General features: G+C 43.3%; 1 protein-coding gene across 1 annotated transcript in view; it reads right to left on the bottom strand.

Moving 5' to 3' along the window:
* Positions 1-2,155: 2,155 nt before the first annotated feature.
* TMEM135 (transmembrane protein 135) overlaps positions 2,156-17,220 on the bottom strand; it is a 420,640-nt gene continuing 405,575 nt past the window's right edge. The window contains exons 12-15 of the mRNA XM_075592564.1: positions 16,710-16,786; positions 12,849-12,947; positions 11,970-12,037; positions 2,156-5,156 (exon numbers count right to left, since the gene is read on the bottom strand). Coding sequence (XP_075448679.1) covers positions 5,024-5,156; positions 11,970-12,037; positions 12,849-12,947; positions 16,710-16,786 — 377 coding nt within the window. The 3' untranslated portion in view covers positions 2,156-5,023. The remainder of the gene's footprint in view (positions 5,157-11,969; positions 12,038-12,848; positions 12,948-16,709; positions 16,787-17,220) is intronic.

Raw genomic sequence — 17,220 nt, forward strand, 5'->3', positions numbered from 1 at the left:
CTTATTAGGTACTCAATTTAGAAATGTGCTCCTATTGAAAATATTTCCATGTTAAAACCTACAATAAAAGTTTAATATGTTTAATGTAAACCGTTCTATCTGACCGTGAATTTAGTTAGTTGTTCTAAGAAAATATAAAATAGGCAAGTTATCAAAATGTTGTAGAAAGATCTTGTACAGTATCTGAAAATCTGTTGTCTGAAATTTGATAATACAAAAATGAGGGCGTCAAATCATTACTGACTTCTGCCATGTGTCATCAATTTCTCGATTTTATAAATAGAAAGATTGAAATTTGCATTTAACATGACAGTTATAAATCGCCTAATCGGTAGGAAACCCCATTTTGTGGATAAAACATGGGGCATGTTTACTAAGTGGTGCCTTCTGGTACAGGAAGGGGTCATAAATTTGGATTATAATGGCAAAAAGTGTCGTCACTACACCACTACACAAAACCTGCCAATTCTATGTCATTATTGATGTACTCTGAACAACACAGAAACAAGAATCACATCATAGATATGGATTATATTTTTTTTGGCTGGAGGCATTTTCCAACATTATGAAGAAACATCTAATAAGTAACAAAGTGACAGCTTCTAGGGTCTGATCAATAGGCATCTGAGTGAAACCGTGTGGCAATCCACTGCATAATGTTGACATACTGTAGTTAAAGTACAGGGCACATTCGGTCAAGCTTCCATTGGGCCCCTGTGCACAACCACTCATCTTTATGAGCACTTTTCTGACTCCTGTTCTTCCTGAGAGTACCAAATAGCCCAACACCTTACCAATGGGCATCTACCTGCCTGGCACTTTTCCTTAGAGCACCAAACTACCCAGCACTCATCCTGTGTAAACACATATGTTTTACCATTGGTGTCTTCACCAGTTGGCATCTTGGGTTGTTGTGGAAAATCCAATAAAAAAAAGTTTTGTTTATAGAAAGGGAGGATTGTACCATAATATAATTCAAAGATTCTTCTGGTAAATGCACGTTTAAAAGACCCTAAGAACGAGTTTGCATATCCAACTGCAGAAGGAAATATTTACTGGAAGGAACGGTGCCATTTTTTAAACATCCATCCAGCCACTTTTCCTGATGACAAACAAATTACCACTTTGTGTAGTGTGATCCTTTTCAGGTTATTTGTCATAAAATTGGAACTAATCTACTGTGTACGAAAATTGGGGTGGGAGCTTTGGCAAGAAAGGAAACAGTACAATAAAAAATGTAACGAACTGTAGCACTCAGAAAAATAGTCAAAAGATATGCTTACCAACAATACAAAAATGTATTATGCAGAGTATGAATACAAAAAAGCAGACACACAACATTTCAGGACTAAACTTCGTCAGGTGCAGAAAAAAAAGGTCTTTACATTTTGTATGGTACCGTATGGTTTTTCGGATTACCTGTGTGTACCTGTGTACTTGTGTTAGCACCTCAATATAGACTTTTACAAATGTAGTAGTAGAGTGCTGCTATTTTTCTATAAGAAAGGAAAGAGCTCAGACAAAATGTATGTACATTCAAACACCTAAACTCACACATGTATACATGCCCACACCAATATCTATAAATATATAAATGCTCATACGAAAATATACATATCTATATGTACATGCAAAGGAAGGAGAAGGCAGTTGGCAGACTACTAACCAGGCAAAAACAGATGCTTATCCCATATGAATAGAACAAAAAATATATTACCAGATTGGGATCCAGCAAAAAGAGACAGCACACTGCATGTAGTCTTCAGACAAAGAACTGTATTGAATCATAGGGCACTGCAACCAATGTTTCGGTCACCCAGAAGGACCTTCATTAGGGTTGTGCAATGGTCAAGTGCCCATGACCCTCTTTATATACCCCATCACCCAGTGCTACCAAGAAAAACAAACCAATGAAAACCAACATACTATATGTACATGCAAATATACTCTACATATTTGTATGTGTGCATTTTCAATATACTGTATTTGCGTATAAATAGCTACATATTGCATGTATGCATAAATGTATATGGATTTATTACAAAAAGAAAAAAATGTACTTGGATCCCCAACAAAACTTGTTGACCCCGTATAGTAAGCATTTTTAAAGCTTACATTTGGAAGTCATTCCTATTTCAGGACTCAAAAGTAAATATGCTGATTAAATTATTTTTTATTTTTAAATACATCATAAACTTATTAAAACAAATTATAGATAGAAAACAGAGATATTTCACCAAGAAAATCATAATTTGATAATTATTTAATTTAATTCTGATTACATATTCCAATAAGGATTTTTTTTTTAACTATCTACTAAAGACCAAATTCTTTGGCCAAAGTTTGTTAATAAGAGTACTTTAAGTTCTCCAAATCATCGATCAAATGCAACATGCCTGTTAAGTTAACAATTGGAAATAATGATGAAAATGGTAAGTAAAAAGGAAAATGACAGTGATGATATTGTACCGTATAAAAAAGAAAGCAGCCATCGCATTCAGTAAATTTAAAAAAAATAATAATGTTGGTCTAATTTTGAGTTTAAAAGTTGAAACATGGTAGGAAACAATGAAAAATGATGTAAACTATTATGAAACCAAAACATTTCACAGCTGTCAAAGAAATAACATAAATATGATATTTAAACACTTTTAAGACAACTTGATTAGAAAAATTGAATGACAGTAATATGTATGGAATAACAACAAAAAAGCAGGGACTTTGTTTCTTTTTATAATGACAATGACAAAATTCAGCAGTATTATTAATGAAATATTATGTTATGCCTCTGTGTTACATAACCTATGCTGCTATAGATTTTTATATTACTCAAAGCATATAATATTACAGTACTTGCTTCCCAATTAAATGTTCTCATTCATAATACAGTACATCATCTCATGGCCTGTTTCCAGAGCATTTTATGGCAGGAAGGTACATTAACTTTGAGGGGGAAAAAGGATTTTCCTTCTCTTCAAGATACAGATATGACATTATTAGGATAACACCTTGAAAACACTTCCTGATCTGATAACATGTCTGTTAAAGCTAACAATACATCCCTGATATTATTATGTTCATAGAATATATTGAAGCTTCATACCCTAAGCTGAACGTCCAAACAACATGCTGGAGGCCATTAAAATACCGCCGAGCAGTAACATTGCTAAATAGCTCTAAGAGACACAAAAAATAAACAAAATGTACTATGGTCACTCTGAGAGGCAACAACGTTTTATTTAGACTTTGTGACAGTGCTGCTCAGGTAGTGCATATTTAAATAAGCTCCACTATTTCCCTGAAAGATGAAAAATATAAAGCACAATTGCTGTGGCTGTAATGAAACAAAATCAGTTTGGTAACAAAAATAAAAAGAGCGAAATATTATCATAATGGATTTTAAACTATGTGCATTCTGTTTATATAGAATGCAAGAATCATGTATGTGAACTGCAATTAAAAATGTAATGTCAGTTTTGGAAAAACTTTGTTATGAATTTGATGGTTCCTAAATCATATAAGGCCAACATTTAAATGATGTTGCCCATGGATATTGTTATATTTGAGCTTTCACAAATATAGATATACAGTATATATGCTGTGTGTGTGTGTGTATATATATATATATATATATATATTTATTTATATATATATATATATATATATATATATATATATATATATATATATAATATTATTAGATTTGACAAATGTGAAGGAACATGGGGAAGAACATGTCCATCCCAAGTTATAACTAAACCAGAAGTCACCATGTCCACAGGTGTTCTATGGATACGTTCTAGTAAAAGATATATGGCCCAGGTCTACATTGCAGACATCACACATAAGAATAGGGTTTTTTTTTTTTTATACAATTCTAGCAGTCAGCAGACTATCCACAACGGACTCTCATGTGGCATCTCAACAAAGATAAGAAGAGAAACAGCTTTCTTCACAAAGAGCTAAAACTCCCATGAATCTGATCATAGCTGTATTGTCCGTTTTAACAAACGGTTATTTTGTGTATTGTGTGACTTGTCCCTCTCCTCTACAGGCACAAGTGAGGCTGAAGATGTTGGCATCTACCTGGCTCACACCTGTAACTAAATGCTACACACATGTGAAAAACCACTTGTCAGATGAAGACAACAGGGAGAGAGGGAATTCAGTGCTGAGGTGTACTAATGAGAATTCTCAAAGCTGAAGCTTCTTCTCACCATGTCATGTCAAATTTAATCTTTTACCAAGGATGAATTACTGTCCCTAGAGTTATATTCTTGTCTCACGCAATTGGAGTGTAAAAAGACTCTTGGGGATTATTATAATGATTCTTTTCTAATAATGGTGTGCCCTCTATCATCTTTTCCTGCTGTCTACTAGATTTGCAAATCATAAAAGATCCTTCTGTCCCTATCCTCTTGTTTTTTGTCATTATATGTGCGTGTATGAAGTAGTGCATATACTAGTGGCTAAAGAGTGTGTACATCTGCGAGCTAGTGGATTAAACTACTAGTGGACACACAACTTTTATGTGGTTTTTTTTAAAGCATGTGTAGCTTTTTGAAAGCAAGGCTATATCTGTTTGTATAATATATTTGAAGAAAAAAAAATCAGAATTATCATGAAAGCTCAAGCATGACAGCAAAAATATCTAATGTTTAGGCGGAACCAAAAGATACGCAGTCTAGTTGTCTCCGGGTCCAGAACAGCTAGAATACTCCTAAGTGTACACATTTTACAGGGAGGCAGCTGCAGTAAATATTAAATGTTAATTGTTGTTAAAATACAAATCAAGAATATATCATATTTCTAGGTTAATATAAATTACTCAAACAACTCATAGAATCAGCAATCTACCAATTGATTGTTGCCCACTCATTAAGCCATATTTGTATTGGTCAAACAAATGAGTACTGTAAATACTGAAGAGAAACATAAAAGCCCCCTTGTCTGTTTGTCTTGATACATTAACTTATCAGGACAGTTATGGTTTTCACATTTGTTCACGGGAAAGTGCATCATTTCAAAACAGCTCAATTGGTAGTTCTGGTTTTATAGTAATAAATTTTGGATCCAATTTAGGGATTACATTGTTGAAGTTCTTTGATGCTTCGGAACCAAAAACATCCAAGACTCGTCTGTTCATTAAGGCAAACCTAAGCAAAGAGAACACAATAAGAACATTATTTTTTATCTGTCTTTCTATAGCAATTTTGATACATTGTTAATGAATGACTTACAATACTCTAAATGAGAGCAGGAGTGATAGAAATATACTATTCTTTAGACTGGGTTGTGACATGAAACTTTACATTTGGAATTGCCAAAGATTCTCCGTCTTATATTGAAAACATGTACAGTAGCAACATTCTAACATTCTTCCTCGTGTGGCAATTCTATGCTCTGAGTAGAAATTAACTTTTGAGAAAACACAATGGGCCATGTTTACAAAGCGGTGCTAAACCATAAGAAACCTTATGGCGCTGTAAGATACCTTACAGCCACTCAAGGGAATGGGCAGTAAGGTTTCCTATGGCTTAGCAACATGTAATAAATATGTCCCATTATCAGCTTTAGACTGTGTAGACAAAGCTTTAAGGCTAATCATGAATCACAAGCTAGAAAAAGAAGGTACCAAGATTTAAGAGAAAGCTACGAAAGTCTTTTGTGTGTCAAACAAGGTGCATATAATGTACATTTCAGAGTGTATGTGCATTATTTTTTTTTTTAGTAAACGGGGACCAAGGACCCCTAGCGATAATACTTTTGTTTACCCTTGGTGGTGGCAGCGATTAAAGTTTATATTTGAGAGGGATTGAGGGGAGATATTACTTATTTGAGGGACTCTGCGGGGAGAAAAGTGGGTCCACTGGATAGCTGTGTGTATTAACTCTTGTTACATATGTAGCCAGGTCTCCCTTTTCACCGCTGACCCCCCTCCTTCTCCAGCATACAGCCGCTGCGCACGAGGGAGTGAGGGGGCAGGTGCGCGAGTAGGGCGTTACTGTGGAGTGCTGGGCGGTTACCAGGGACGCGAGCGAACTGGTTGCGGGGGACGAGATCGGGCCGTTGCTAAGGCCGCGGTCGCGTTGCTGCGGTCTCGGCGGCTCGGTGAGCAGAGTGCCGCCATTACAGGGGCGTTGCGCATGCGCGAGGGCACCGGAGCGCCTGGAGGACCACAGATAGGTCGCGCATGCGCGGAAGGAACCCCAGAGTCAGGGAGAAGTCTCGCGAGGGTAGGGGCAGTACAGGAGAGGTTGCGGCGGCCATTAGGGAAGGCGCGCACGCGACCCCAATGTAAGTGCAGCCTCCACGGGACTACAACTCCCATGAGGCTTAGGGCCAAGCACACCAGGTGCATCAGTGTGGCCAATGAGGGCCAAGGATCTGCTGAGGCAAGTGAATACAATTCGCGAGCTTGGACCACGCTGGCAGTCAGAGTCAGGAGCAGCCCAGGGAAGGAGGTAGGGTGCAGGAGTCAGAGACTCCCTGCACTAGGCCAGCAGTCCTAAGGTCCAAGTTAGCTCTGATTCCCCACTAGGTTAGTGAGTGTTGCCAGGGCCAGCCCTCAGGTTAGGGACCCCTGTCACTTACTGTAGTTAGAACTGGGGAACAGAAAGAGTAGAGAGGGACAAGTGGGCTGAGTGTTAGTCTGCAGAGCGTTGCTGCAGGAATTAGAGGAGGTAAGCGACGTAAGACAACTGGGGGGGTTCATAGCGGTAACCAGTCCGGGGAGCCATAGCCCAGGGTCCGTGTTGCAAGTGGCGTGAGGCAACTGGGGGGGGTTCATAGCGGTAACCAGTCCGGGGAGCCATAGCCCAGGGCCCGCGTTGCGCGTAGTATGAGGCAACTGAGGGTTCATAGCGGTAACCAATCCGGGGAGCCATGGCCCAGGGCCCGTGTTACGAGTAGGGTGGGTGCAGGGAACTACCTGCATAGGATAGGCAACCCCGCAGGCCCTAGGAGTTTTCCTTAAGCCACCTAAGGATGCTGTGCTGTAGGGACAGCTTATAGTACAGTGTGTGTCACGTTGTTATAGTGTTAGGTAGGGACTCAGCGGACACTGCGGTTCCAGTGAAGGAGTCGGGCTCAAGTCAAGGCCACAGAGAATATCTCCAGGTTGGGATCAGACGGAATCATCACGCGTCTGACCCTTTGTGAAGTTGTTGCTGATCCGAGCACCGGAGTGCTCGGCAGGTACTATACAGTCATAAGTGCACCAACGGGCCTTTAGTGTAATTGTGACTGCGCAGTCACCCATTGCTTCTCTCTGCAAGAGTGCGGGACAGTGGGGGGGACTCTATGGACACTGGGTGGGATCACCTGGTGTTGGGAAAGCGTCCTGCGCGACGCAGTGGTAAGTGTCTTTACTAGAGAGGGACACCTGTTATGATGTTATTGCTGTGATATGTGTTATCTTACGTTCCTAAGTAAAAGGTATTAGTTATTACCCCTTCAGTTGTATGTGATTATTGTGATTGTCCTGCAAGGAACCACTCCCCCTCTGGTGGGAGCCATCGCAGGTGGAGGCGCTGTATCGAGTAAGTGGTTACCCCTAGTATATATTGCCCCAGGTTCCCCGTGGCGGAAGCTCAGCCCTCCTGTGAGCCAACAGGTAACGCACCACACACCTGGTAATACTATATGTTTCTCCGCACCCACGGTGTAATCTGCGATTGGGGGGGGGGGGAAACCCGTTACATTTGGAGGCGCTGCTGAGATAGACCTGGGGTGCCCTGTTCCATTTTTTTTCCAAGTCCTATTTTTTTCTCACCATGTTTGTAAAGTCCGGATGTGAGGTCTTTGTTGGGCGTGGGGGCAACATTGTAGCCCCCGCCGTGCGGTGGCCGTGGGAGGCCTTCCTGCACACATATCAGCTCTGGGCGTCTGGGAGCATATGTGTAAAATTCCCGGGTGGTCGTACGCGTGTCCATTAGATGAAGAGCAAGACCCCACAGCTCAGTGGATGTCAATACTTTTTGAGGTGATCTCCCCGGAGGATGTATGCCTGTCAGAGACACCATCCACGTTGTTCATGCCTGGGTGCCCCCCGGAGGGTTATCCTTTAGTCTACGCTGACCAATCACCATGGCAACATGCACGGGTTGCTGCGCTCAAGGCGGCGCAGAATGACTTTGCAGAGAACCGTCCGGAATTGGCGGGAAAACCTAAGCCCCAACCCCGCCAATTGAGTGACGTAGTGCAGAACCAGACACACTCCTTGAGAGAGTATATCGCCCCTCCTTTACATTCCACCAGGGGGAGCAAGCACAGTGAGATACCCCCTCTGCCGATTGGGGTCTGGCGGGCAAAGACTGGGGATGTGTCCGTTCTCTTGTGTCAGTGCTTACAAGAAGACCTTATTAAGTTTGGTGGTATGGAGTATGATGTATTCAAGTGACTGATAGCACACAAGGTGGAAAGGGTGAGCGAGGACGGGTGCATATGGTGTGTTTGTAACAGATATGACTGTCCCCTTTGTACATTGGACTGGGGAAACAGATGTGCTGACTGCGGGGAACAGTACATGAAGCCTGTGCTGTTGCAGCCTGCAGAAGCAGCAGGGGAAGAAGCGGTCGACTTTAATATGGAGACGGTCCGTATAGCTAACCCATCTACCCCTCTCATAGACATTTTGGAGGGCCCGTGTGCCCTCGTGAACATTCTAGATCCGGTTCCCGAGCAGGAATCACCTGCCCAGCTAGCTATGGAACCGAGCGACACATCGGTGGCGATGCGCCTACCGGCGATCCACCCCAGCGATGATACAGAGGAGACAGCGGAATCACAGGGTAAGGTGTCTATACCCCCATATTCTTTTGGTGATTCCAGCGACCAACTGCTCGTGGTGATGCGCCTGCCGGCGGACCACCCTAGTGAAGTCACCAAGCCAACTATCTCAGTGACAGTGAATCCTGATATGGGCCCGTGTGCCCTACAACGGCCGGTCTGGCCTACAGAGGTACCATCAGTCCCAGGCTTGGGATCAGTACCTGTTGACGACGACAGGGGTGAGTTGACTGCCCCAGGGGTGTTGAGTGTGAGCCTCCAGGTGACCGCGGAGCACGATAGCTTCTTAAGTCTGGACACCAGGGCGAATGGCTCCACTCGACATCGCGTCCTGGCGGAGGTGTCCCCCTTAGAAGATAGCTGTCCCACAGTGCGAGTGGACCAGTACCCATCGCATATCGTTCCAGATGAAGAGAAACCCAGTGCAAGCCAACAGAGTGGTAAGGAACCCCCTTGCTCCCCACAGGCTCTGATGGAAGTGGCCGTGAAAAAGGCCAGAGTTACGGCTCCTGAACTGAGTATGAGCCCGTGCGCTCCAACCCATATGGTCCCAGGACTGGGATCCAACGCTCCCGAGTTTCAAGACAGTGAGTGGACTGCTCCAGAAGTGTTGTGGACAGGCCCCAAGACAGCCGAGGTGGGAACTGACAGCGTCCCCGAGGATCTGTTGGCCACCGGGAGTCACCGCAGTGGTAAGGTATCTACCCTTTACCTCCTGCCAGGTGAAGAAGAGACTTTGAGTAAAGAGACAGTGTTCAATTCTCGCTTCTCAGTGGAAGCCTCGCAAGTAGGTAGGGACAAGGACTGTGTGGCAAAAGATCTAGTAGAAGTTGCCTCCTTTGAGCCCAAAATGAAGCGGCCCATCCGCCAAGTAGTGGACCGCGGGAAAGGTCCTAGTCGCCTGGCCTGCCGCTTCCAGGACGTGGATGACCGGGTAAAGGCCGGTTTGAAAGACACTGTGCTATTCCTTCCACCAGGGGGAGGAAGTAGTACTGAACCGGTGGCTGTTATCCCAGAGTGTGCTCTCCAAGAGATCCAGCTAGGGGAGGCTCACGGATGCAAAAGTGAGGTACCCCCATCTGATCAGTTAGGGGCACCCCACAAATGGTCTCAGCAAGCAGCTGATATTCAGCTGGCCTCGGGTATTATGGGGTGTAAAGTGCCATGTTCCCGGGATGTAACAGTCGACCTGTTAAATGTACCGATTATTCAATGTAATTTTTCATTGTGTAAACTTATGCCAGGTTATGTTGTTCCCCAAGCGAGGGCGTTGGGTTTTTCACCAGGGGGAGGATGTAGCCAGGTCTCCCTTTTCACCGCTGACCCCCCTCCTTCTCCAGCATACAGCCGCCGCGCACGAGGGAGTGAGGGGGCAGGTGCGCGAGTAGGGCGTTACTGTGGAGTGCTGGCCGGTTACCAGGGACGCGAGCGGGCTGGTTGCCGGGGACGCGATTGGGCCGTTGCTAAGGCCGCGGTCGCGTTGCTACGGTCCCGGCGGCTCAGTGAGCAGAGTGCCGCCATTACAGGGGCGTTGCGCATGCGCGAGGGCACCGGAGCGCCTGGAGGACCACAGATAGGTCGCGCATGCGCGGAAGGAACCCCAGAGTCAGGGAGAAGTCTCGCGAGGGTAGGGGCAGTACAGGAGAGGTTGCGGCGGCCATTAGGGAAGGCGCGCACGCGGCCCCAATGTAAGTGCAGCCTCCACGGGACTACAACTCCCATGAGGCTTAGGGCCAAGCACACCAGGTGCATCAGTGTGGCCAATGAGGGCCAAGGATCTGCTGAGGCAAGTGAATACAATTCGCGGGCTTGGACCACGCTGGCAGTCAGAGTCAGGAGCAGCCCAGGGAAGGAGGTAGGGTGCAGGAGTCAGGGACTCCCTGCACTAGGCCAGCAGCCCTAAGGTCCAAGTTAGCTCTGATTCCCCACTAGGTTAGTGAGTGTTGCCAGGGCCAGCCCTCAGGTTAGGGACCCCTGTCACTTACTGTAGTTAGAACTGGGGAACAGAAAGAGTAGAGAGGGACAAGTGGGCTGAGTGTTAGTCTGCAGAGCGTTGCTGCAGGAATTAGAGGAGGTAAGCGACATAAGACAACTGGGGGGGTTCATAGCGGTAACCAGTCCGGGGAGCCATAGCCCAGGGTCCGTGTTGCAAGTGGCGTGAGGCAACTGGGGGGGTTCATAGCGGTAACCAGTCTGGGGAGCCATAGCCCAGGGCCCGCATTGCGCGTAGTATGAGGCAACTGGGGGGTTCATAGCGGTAACCAATCCGGGGAGCCATGGCCCAGGGCCCGTGTTACGAGTAGGGTGGGTGCAGGGACCTACCTGCATAGGATAGGCAACCCCGCAGGCCCTAGGAGTTTTCCTTAAGCCACCTAAGGATGCTGTGCTGTAGGGACGGCTTATAGTACAGTGTGTGTCACGTTGTTATAGTGTTAGGTAGGGACTCAGCGGACGCTGCGGTTCCAGTGAAGGAGTTCGGGCTCAAGTCAAGGCCACAGAGAATATCTCCAGGTTGGGATCAGACGGAATCATCACGCGTCTGACCCTTTGTGAAGTTGTTGCTGATCCGAGCACCGGAGTGCTCGGCAGGTACTATACAGTCATAAGTGCACCAACGGGCCTTTAGTGTAATTGTGACTGTGCAGTCACCCATTGCTTCTCTCTGCAAGAGTGCGGGACAGTGGGTGGGACTCTATGGACACTGGGTGGGATCACCTGGTGTTGGGAAAGCGTCCTGCGCGACGCAGTGGTAAGTGTCTCCTCTAGAGAGGGACACCTGTTATGATGTTATTGCCGTGATATGTGTTATCTTACGTTCCTAAGTAAAAGGTATTAGTTATTACCCCTTCAGTTGTATGTGATTATTGTGATTGTCCTGCGAGGAACCACTCCCCCTCTGGTGGGAGCCATCGCAGGTGGAGGCGCTGTATCGAGTAAGTGGTTACCCCTAGTATATATTGCCCCAGGTTCCCCGTGGCGGAAGCTCAGCCCTCCTGTGAGCCAACAGGTAACGCACCACACAACTGGTAACACTATATGTTTCTCCGCACCCACAGTGTAATCTGTGATTGGGGGGGGGGGGGGGGCAAAACCCGTTACACATATATAAGTTACGTTCTCATACATACATTCAAGAAATAATAAGGAAGACATCTTAAAACATAAAATAAACTTCTTACCTGCCCTTTGTCAGTCTCAGGAGAAATTTCCAGTATGATGGTCTTAAATTCTGGACTTCCATAACAGCCTAATTGTTAGAAAACAGATTTCATTCTAAGTTAACTTTAAGGTTTTGTGTTATATATGCAAACAATTGGAAGAACTGTCACAAAGAAGATCCCATTCTAAATCACTGCCTGGCAAAGTAGAACTCAAAGTTAAACGCAGAATATGCATTATGGAACTTAGCCTTAACTGGTGACCCTTAGTGAATGCCATACATGTTTTACTCATGTCGAAAGATGATTGTGGGTTCAGACTAAAAAAGTAATAGTTGGCACACTTCTATCCTCCGTAACATTTATACCGAGGTAACCGGGTGGTCTCGGACAAACATGCAGCCACATGTCCACATCAGTACAAACAAAAGTATCCAGGCCCTGCAAAGTAGTTACAATACGAATAATTTACAGTTTATTGGTTATATTACATCAGTGCAAAAATTTCTGACCAATGTTTCGGCCCATATTGGCCTTTATCAGGGTGGGGACTTTCCTTTGTAGAGCTGATTGTGACCATGGCTTTCAGAGAAGAAAAGATTATGTTTTTCTTCCATCCCTGACATCAGGGCAATCACATGACTGGCAATCACATGACCCTGGAGATATCTCTGGAACTCTGGTATACAGATTAATACTCCTGTCTCTGATATCACATTTCAAGATATCCTATTTAGCTAAAGATTACTAAAGCCTGTACCACAGGAATTTTTCATCTCATTATACTTGCCTGAAATCCACACAGAAAATTAAATTAAGAAGCAGCCATGCAGTGATTCCAACATCCAACAAAGATAATGGATCACCTATATTTAAAGTTAATATAACTACTGTACTTACTGCTTGGAAACAAATTGCTGTAGAGACTGCATAGATGATGCTATCTGCATGTGGAAAGTAGGGACATTTTCCTGCTTCAATGCCTTTGAAGTACATTGTCTGTAAGAAAAGGGCAAAACGAAAGAATACAATTATGCATTTATTTAAACATTTTATTTAATTGCATTATACCAATGGCAAATATAAGTGCTGGTTGTGTTGAACATACTGTATGTTTTATGCTGAAACAGGCTAACACCATTTAAGAACAAAGACACATACAGTATAGGCATAGTGTAAGGGGCTGCCCTAAAATGTAGTGTTACTCTATGGTACAGGAAGACGTTATATTCTGTACTTTACTGAGGAAGGAAGGTGAGTAGTCAGGTTGGTCCTTTCCTCCATCAAGTAAAATAACGAGATAGGAAATTGGAGTAGTTAGTATGATATCTTATATTGGACTAACAGAGTGGATAAGTTACAGATGTAGACAATGTTATTGCACCTGCTTGTGCATTCCCGCGGATACAATAGCGCGGTAGTCATTCCCACTTCATGCATGCTGCTTATTCAAAACCAGCGTCGCTTCTCCCAATAGTGCGCTGTGCACGTCCCACTGCAGCGCGCCAGCAATAACGTTGGTTACATCTTTACAAGCTTTAAAACCTTACAAGGTTCATCATCAATTATGGCAAAAAAAATAAAAATCTGTTTTTTGTAATACGTTCTGTTTCTGTACTTCTGCCATACCTGTTGAAAAACCCAGTGAGGTTCAAAAGCCTTTAACTTATCAACCATCTCTTGGTCCAATAGCATAACATCTATTCCTTCACCCTCCTTTCTTACTCTACTTTACTGAGGAAAACAAGCCAATGTGTCTAGAACCTGCAGCAAGTTCATGTGTTAAGTTCCATCATCTGTTTTGTCATTGATTAAGGGAAATCACCTCGTGGAGGAGAGAGATGCGATGCACCGCCGTGCAGACAAAGTGAAGGCTGGTCAGATGACTTCAAAAAACTTTATTGCTATCAGTGAAGAGCTAGCACACTTTGACGCGTTTCAGCCAATTGGCCTTGGCCGGGTTGCTGGATCAGCTGCATTCTACCCCACCGCCGGTCACAGACCGCCCTCACGACGGATGAGTCGTTCGAGGGTAGGCGGTGCTACATGACAAGACATCTGCTACGGGCACGGCATCTACAGCTATACCTGGGTGAGTCTCACATAATTTATATCATAGTGCTCCGGGGGAGCCAAGTTATTGTTAGAGACTGTGTACATCCGGTTAGCTCTGCCCTATGCCCATAACATATACATTGGAACGGCACCCTTCAGCAACTGTATATACATACTTCTTGAGCACCTAACTGGTGCATTGGTGTACCTGCTTTCTCTTGTCATTGATAAGAAAGAAAAACAAGGCAAGCTTACTGGTTCTTATAAAAAGTAATGGAACAAAAGTAGTAGTATTGTGGTTGCTACTGAAGAGAAAGATGACTGTAGACATACAGATACAAATAATGGCCACGCTCAGCCTAAAGGAAGAGTCTTTGTTGGTTGTTCAGACTAAAATTTGCCGACACAGAAAAGAACCTGAGAAGTGGAATTATTGGAGATAAGGGGAATGCAGAGGTATGAAACTAATTATTTGTCTCTGTATATAGGCCTACCAAGGAGGAGCAAATTGCTAAATATTACAACAAGAGGAAGCCACAATCTTAACACTACTGTACCTAACATTTTGCTAACACAAAAAGAAGTGCAAAGTCAACCTGATAAAATTAAGATAAATAAAGCACCTGTACCTGATGGCATGCACCCAATAGTAAATGAGCTCAGTTCAACCATAGTTACACCATAATATTTAATATTCAAGGACTTCATTTCCTCAAGATGAGTACCCACAAGATTGACGTATAACAGATGTGGGGCCTTTATTTAAAAAGGGAGCTGGATCACAGCCAGGGAACTGCAGACCTGTAAGTCTGATATCAATAGTGGGGAAGTTTCTTGAAGGTTGATTAAGGGATAATATTTAGGAATACATTTTGGATATCAAAATTATTATTAATAGTCAACATGACTTTATGAGGGATAGGTAATACCAAACTAACCTTTGTTTCTTTCAGGACGGAAGTAGGAATATAGACCAGGGTAATGCAGTTCATGGTCTACTTAAATTTTGCAAAAGCTTTTGATATGGTATTACCCAAGAGGATAGTATATATAATAAAGGCAATTTGTCTAGATGCAAATATTTGCACCTACAGTGGCGACACACTTTATCCTTAATAGGCTAGAGCCGCAAGCTGGGAGATCTCCCGGCTTGCTCGTTTTTTTCCCTCTGCGTGCCGCGCGGTCACGCTTCATTGGGAGCGTGCGCTTGGCGCGCGTGCTCAGGGCTCCCCGAGGGAGCCATGGGTTGCTCTATTGTGGGGGCTGGCGGTGGGGGGCTCCGGGGGACCCGGTGGACCCGGAGAGGGGAGGGGGGTGCCTCGATCGGAGGACCGATCCTCCAAGGCTCCGGCGCGCGTGCGAGACATCTCGGCGCGCACCCGGTATCTGTCGCGGCCGAGACCGGGTAAAGGTAAGAATAAACTCGGCCTCCACAGTACATTGAAAACTGGTTGAAATAAAGGCAGCAAAAAGTTGTCATAAAATGCAACCTTTTCAGATTGAGCTAAAGCTGTAAATGGAGTGCCTCACTGTTTAGTATTGGGTCAATAATTTTTAACATCACTAGTAATGACATTGCAGTATGCTTAGAGAGCAAAGCCTTCATCTTTGCTGACGACACCAAATTAGTTAAGTTGCTACAATAAAATCAGATTGGATGTCATTTTTCATAAGGACTTGGATAAACTAAAAGCTTGAGCTGGTAAAACAGATGAGGTTTATTACAGATACATGTAAGGTTATGCTTGTAAACAGCAGTCTTAGCAATGATGCTCAATGTCAAGCAATAGCTGCAAAGGTTAATAGGATATTATCATGCATAAACAAGGTATAGATGGAAGTTAAGACAGCATTATTTTCCCCCCTGTATAAATCCTTAGTAATACCACACCTTGAATATGAAGTACAGTGTCGAGCACCACACCATAAGAAAAAACATTATAGAACTGGAAAAAGTGCAGAGAAAATACACCAAATTAATAATGGGGCTGGAAACTTTGATATATGAAGAAAGGTTATCCAAATTAGGATTGCGTATACTGTATTAGAAGTAAGGTGTATAATACCAATATGATTACTATTTACAAATATAGATATAATGTAGCAGACATTACCTATGTTTACATGGAATAATGCAAGAACTCATGCAGTACATTTTGCATGCGCTAAGGAGATAATGCTCATTGCCATTGTTTTTCTTTATTGTTGTATTTTACTTTACTTTAATTTTGTGCACTTGTATTTACACTCTTTTACTGTAGAGATGTTTTAATCAGTTGCTTAGCAATGGCAGTTTCTAATTGGCGCCAGTTTTGTCCCATGGCTTCCCATTTCCTTGGGTATGTACGTGGAATTTCAGTACAACTGTCTCTTAATAAAGGTCCATGAGAGTGACGATCTGTTCTCTACATGAACAGTTGTAAAACACTCAACACACCAGATAAATGTAAATATCTACTGCAGTAATTCTGTTCAAACTTGTTGTTCAATAAGCCTATGGTCTCCTGGGAGGTTTAATTGATGGAATATTCTATGACATTTAGAAATACAAAATACAGTATACAGTATATATTTTTTAAACGTGCTAGTCCTTTTCAGATAACTTATAGGCACATAAAGCTTTTTAAACGTCACTAAATGTTCTGCCAGCATACTTTTATGCCAAGCAATGTCTACCCAGAACAGCTGCAGCAACAGCTGCCTTACCTCTACAAGTTTGGATGCCAGATACATGGAGATTGTGGTGCTTTTGTAAAACATCATAGAGATTCCTGCTAGAAATCCTGAAGAAATTAGAAAATATTATTCAATGACCAATAAAACAACATGTAAAAAAATAGTGCTTTGCACAACCATAATAATAATAATATCTATGTATTTTTTTTTAAACAGTATTTTTGATATATGTTTATAAACAATATGCCACTTATCATTACATAGGCATGTTAGTTCAGGCATTGGATATAATAATCAGGCTTGTGCCACTACTACTGTAGTTGTTACTGCCTGCTGCTGAGCGATAGATTAACAATAATCACTACAACTACTTCTTTGCGCAAGGATCATATAGCTTTCTCCACTACCAGTGTTGCTTCCCTATAACATATATGTATGTATGTATGTTTACATTTATATACTGCAGCGCCAAGTGGAGAAGGGAGTGTGACGCATCAGACATTATTTTGGTCCTATTTTAAGCATTGATCTTGTTATATGG

This window comes from Ascaphus truei, chromosome 3, assembly GCF_040206685.1.
Source record: "Ascaphus truei isolate aAscTru1 chromosome 3, aAscTru1.hap1, whole genome shotgun sequence".
Lineage (NCBI taxonomy): Eukaryota > Metazoa > Chordata > Amphibia > Anura > Ascaphidae > Ascaphus > Ascaphus truei.